This window comes from Python bivittatus, unplaced genomic scaffold, assembly GCF_059951505.1.
Source record: "Python bivittatus isolate LINGU-HERP-01145 unplaced genomic scaffold, Pbiv_v1 ctg000720_np1212, whole genome shotgun sequence".
In the NCBI taxonomy this organism is placed as follows: Eukaryota; Metazoa; Chordata; class Lepidosauria; order Squamata; family Pythonidae; genus Python; species Python bivittatus.
The window spans coordinates 183,527-185,460 of record NW_028277104.1 but is presented as its reverse complement, the minus strand read 5'-3'; the positions used below and the strand labels follow the sequence as shown (position 1 = coordinate 185,460).

At 62.3% G+C, this 1,934-nt stretch overlaps 1 protein-coding gene across 1 annotated transcript; it reads left to right on the top strand.

The window, feature by feature from the left end:
- The first annotated feature begins 757 nt into the window (after positions 1-757).
- On the top strand, positions 758-1,324 carry LOC148214092 (zinc finger CCHC domain-containing protein 3-like). The gene has a single exon (XM_088128610.1). It carries the CDS (start codon positions 758-760, stop codon positions 1,322-1,324), a length of 567 nt encoding a protein of 188 aa, XP_087984736.1.
- Positions 1,325-1,934: the final 610 nt, after the last annotated feature.

Genomic DNA, 1,934 nt, shown 5'->3' with positions numbered 1-1,934 from the left:
TAGACTTCAGCATGCCAAGAGGAAGCGGCGGGCACAGGAGCTGGGATCCCTGGGGTCTGAGGTCCACTCTTCACTGCATCGAGGTGGTTCTTCTCCTGTTTACTCTCCCCCTTCTTCACCAGGCCACTCGCGGCGGGCTAGAGATCGCCTAGTTCAGCAGCAGCATCTTCATGACCGAAGGGCGCTAGCGCGCAGGAGCCTCCTTCGGGGGGCTGCTTCCTTGTCATCAGATGGGGAGATAGAGACAGGAGGGGAGAGCATGCAGCTCGGATGCATCTGCCTGGGTTCCTGACCCTCCAGCCGTGCCAGAGGTCGCTTCGGATGACATCAGTGGTTTGGAGTCAATACAGGAGTGTCAACGTCGGGACCCCCCTGCTGCTGGAGGGGGTGGTCACATGGAGGACGATCCAGAGGAAGGCCCGAGTAGCAGGGTGGGTCCCGAGAGAGTAGCTGCTGAGCCTTCTTCTCAGCGGGCTTTGTTGGTGCGGCCCAGGTTTCCGGCAGCCAATCGTATGTATCCATCACGGGTACCCCTGCTCCTGGCCAGGCTGCTCTGTCGCCGGAGGGCCTGTCTGCTACAGGTGCTCTCGGAGGGGATATGGGCCCGGCAGGCAGGGCTGTGGGGCCTGCTGCAGGCGGCAGAGGGCAGGGCGGCAACGGAGCCGCTCCTGCGGCAGCCATCGACGGGGACGACCTGGACGGGGATCCTCGTCGAAATGTCCTTCGTCTCCAGTATAAGGGCAGGACGTGATGGCGGATGTCCGACTACATGGTGAAGACAGTGGTCCGGGATGAGATGCGGTTCCCCAGGGAGAGCGTAGCGGCGATTATCCACCCCTCCGGCTCCAAGGAAGTAGACATCTGCCTGGTGAGCTACTATGCCTATCGGGCTTTCCATCGTGCCTTGCTGGATTTGTCCAGGGCCCGGCCTCAGGTGCTCAGGGATTTCACCTGGAGGTCGATAGTGCAGGAGAACACGCGGGAGGTGGAGGTGTCATTTCATACATCAGTCATCGCCCAGGAGGACGTGGCCACCTGGCTGGGCCATTTTGGGGTCCTGCGGGTCGGCCCGGAGAAAGTGCTCGACGAGGACGGATTCTGGACGGGCACCTTATGGGCCATTGTCACCTTCCCTCCCTCAGGGGCCTGTCGGTTCCCGAAGTTTTTTTATCTGGGGGCAGATGGGGGAGACGCACTACGAAGGGCAGCCAGTGGCTTCAGTTGTGGTGCGTTTGATCATCGGCGCCTCGACCGCACAACCCCGATGTGTGCTAACTGTGGCATCCGAGGCCATCTGTCCGGAACGTGTTTGGCGCCCCGCTGATGCAACTTGTGCATGCGGCCGGGGCACGCTTATGTCTGGTGCCCTTTGGCGTTCTATAATCAATGGTCAGAGGCCCGGTACCCAGCAGCCCAGGTGGCCCAGCGAGGAGAGGAGGCGGCGGAGGGACGACTCAGTGCCATCCATCAGTGGAGTGTGGATGAGGCCCAGGAGGGCCCGGAGCCCCGTCGGGCCCAGATGGCACCTGATCGCCCTAGCGGGGAGCAGAGTTCTAACCCTAAGGACAGGGCTGAAGAGGTGAGTCAGAGAGCAGTGGCTGCTCTGCCATCATCCTGGGATTGACCCTCCCTTTACCCCTCGCTCTACCCCTAACCCTGACCATGGCCCTAAACATAACCTTCCCCGACCCCAAATTTGCTGCTGCCCCTGCCCCTGCCCCCCCCCCGGCCCTTCTCCTGGCCCTAGCCCCAATCCTGACCCTTCCCTACTCACTCTTCCTCCCCCTGACCCTGGCCCTCCCCCCGCCTGGGTCTCAGTCTTCCCCATAGTCCCCAACCCTGAGCTTTACCCTGGCCCTGTTTTGGGCGGCCTCCCCTGCCCTGCCAGTGTCTTCGAAGCAGGGCTGCTGCAGAGAGAGGAGTGGCGCCAGACT

Coding starts and splice junctions, on each gene's coding strand:
- LOC148214092 (XM_088128610.1), top strand. CDS start 758: ATGTCCGACTACATGGTGAAGACAGTGGTCCGGGATGAGATGCGGTTC.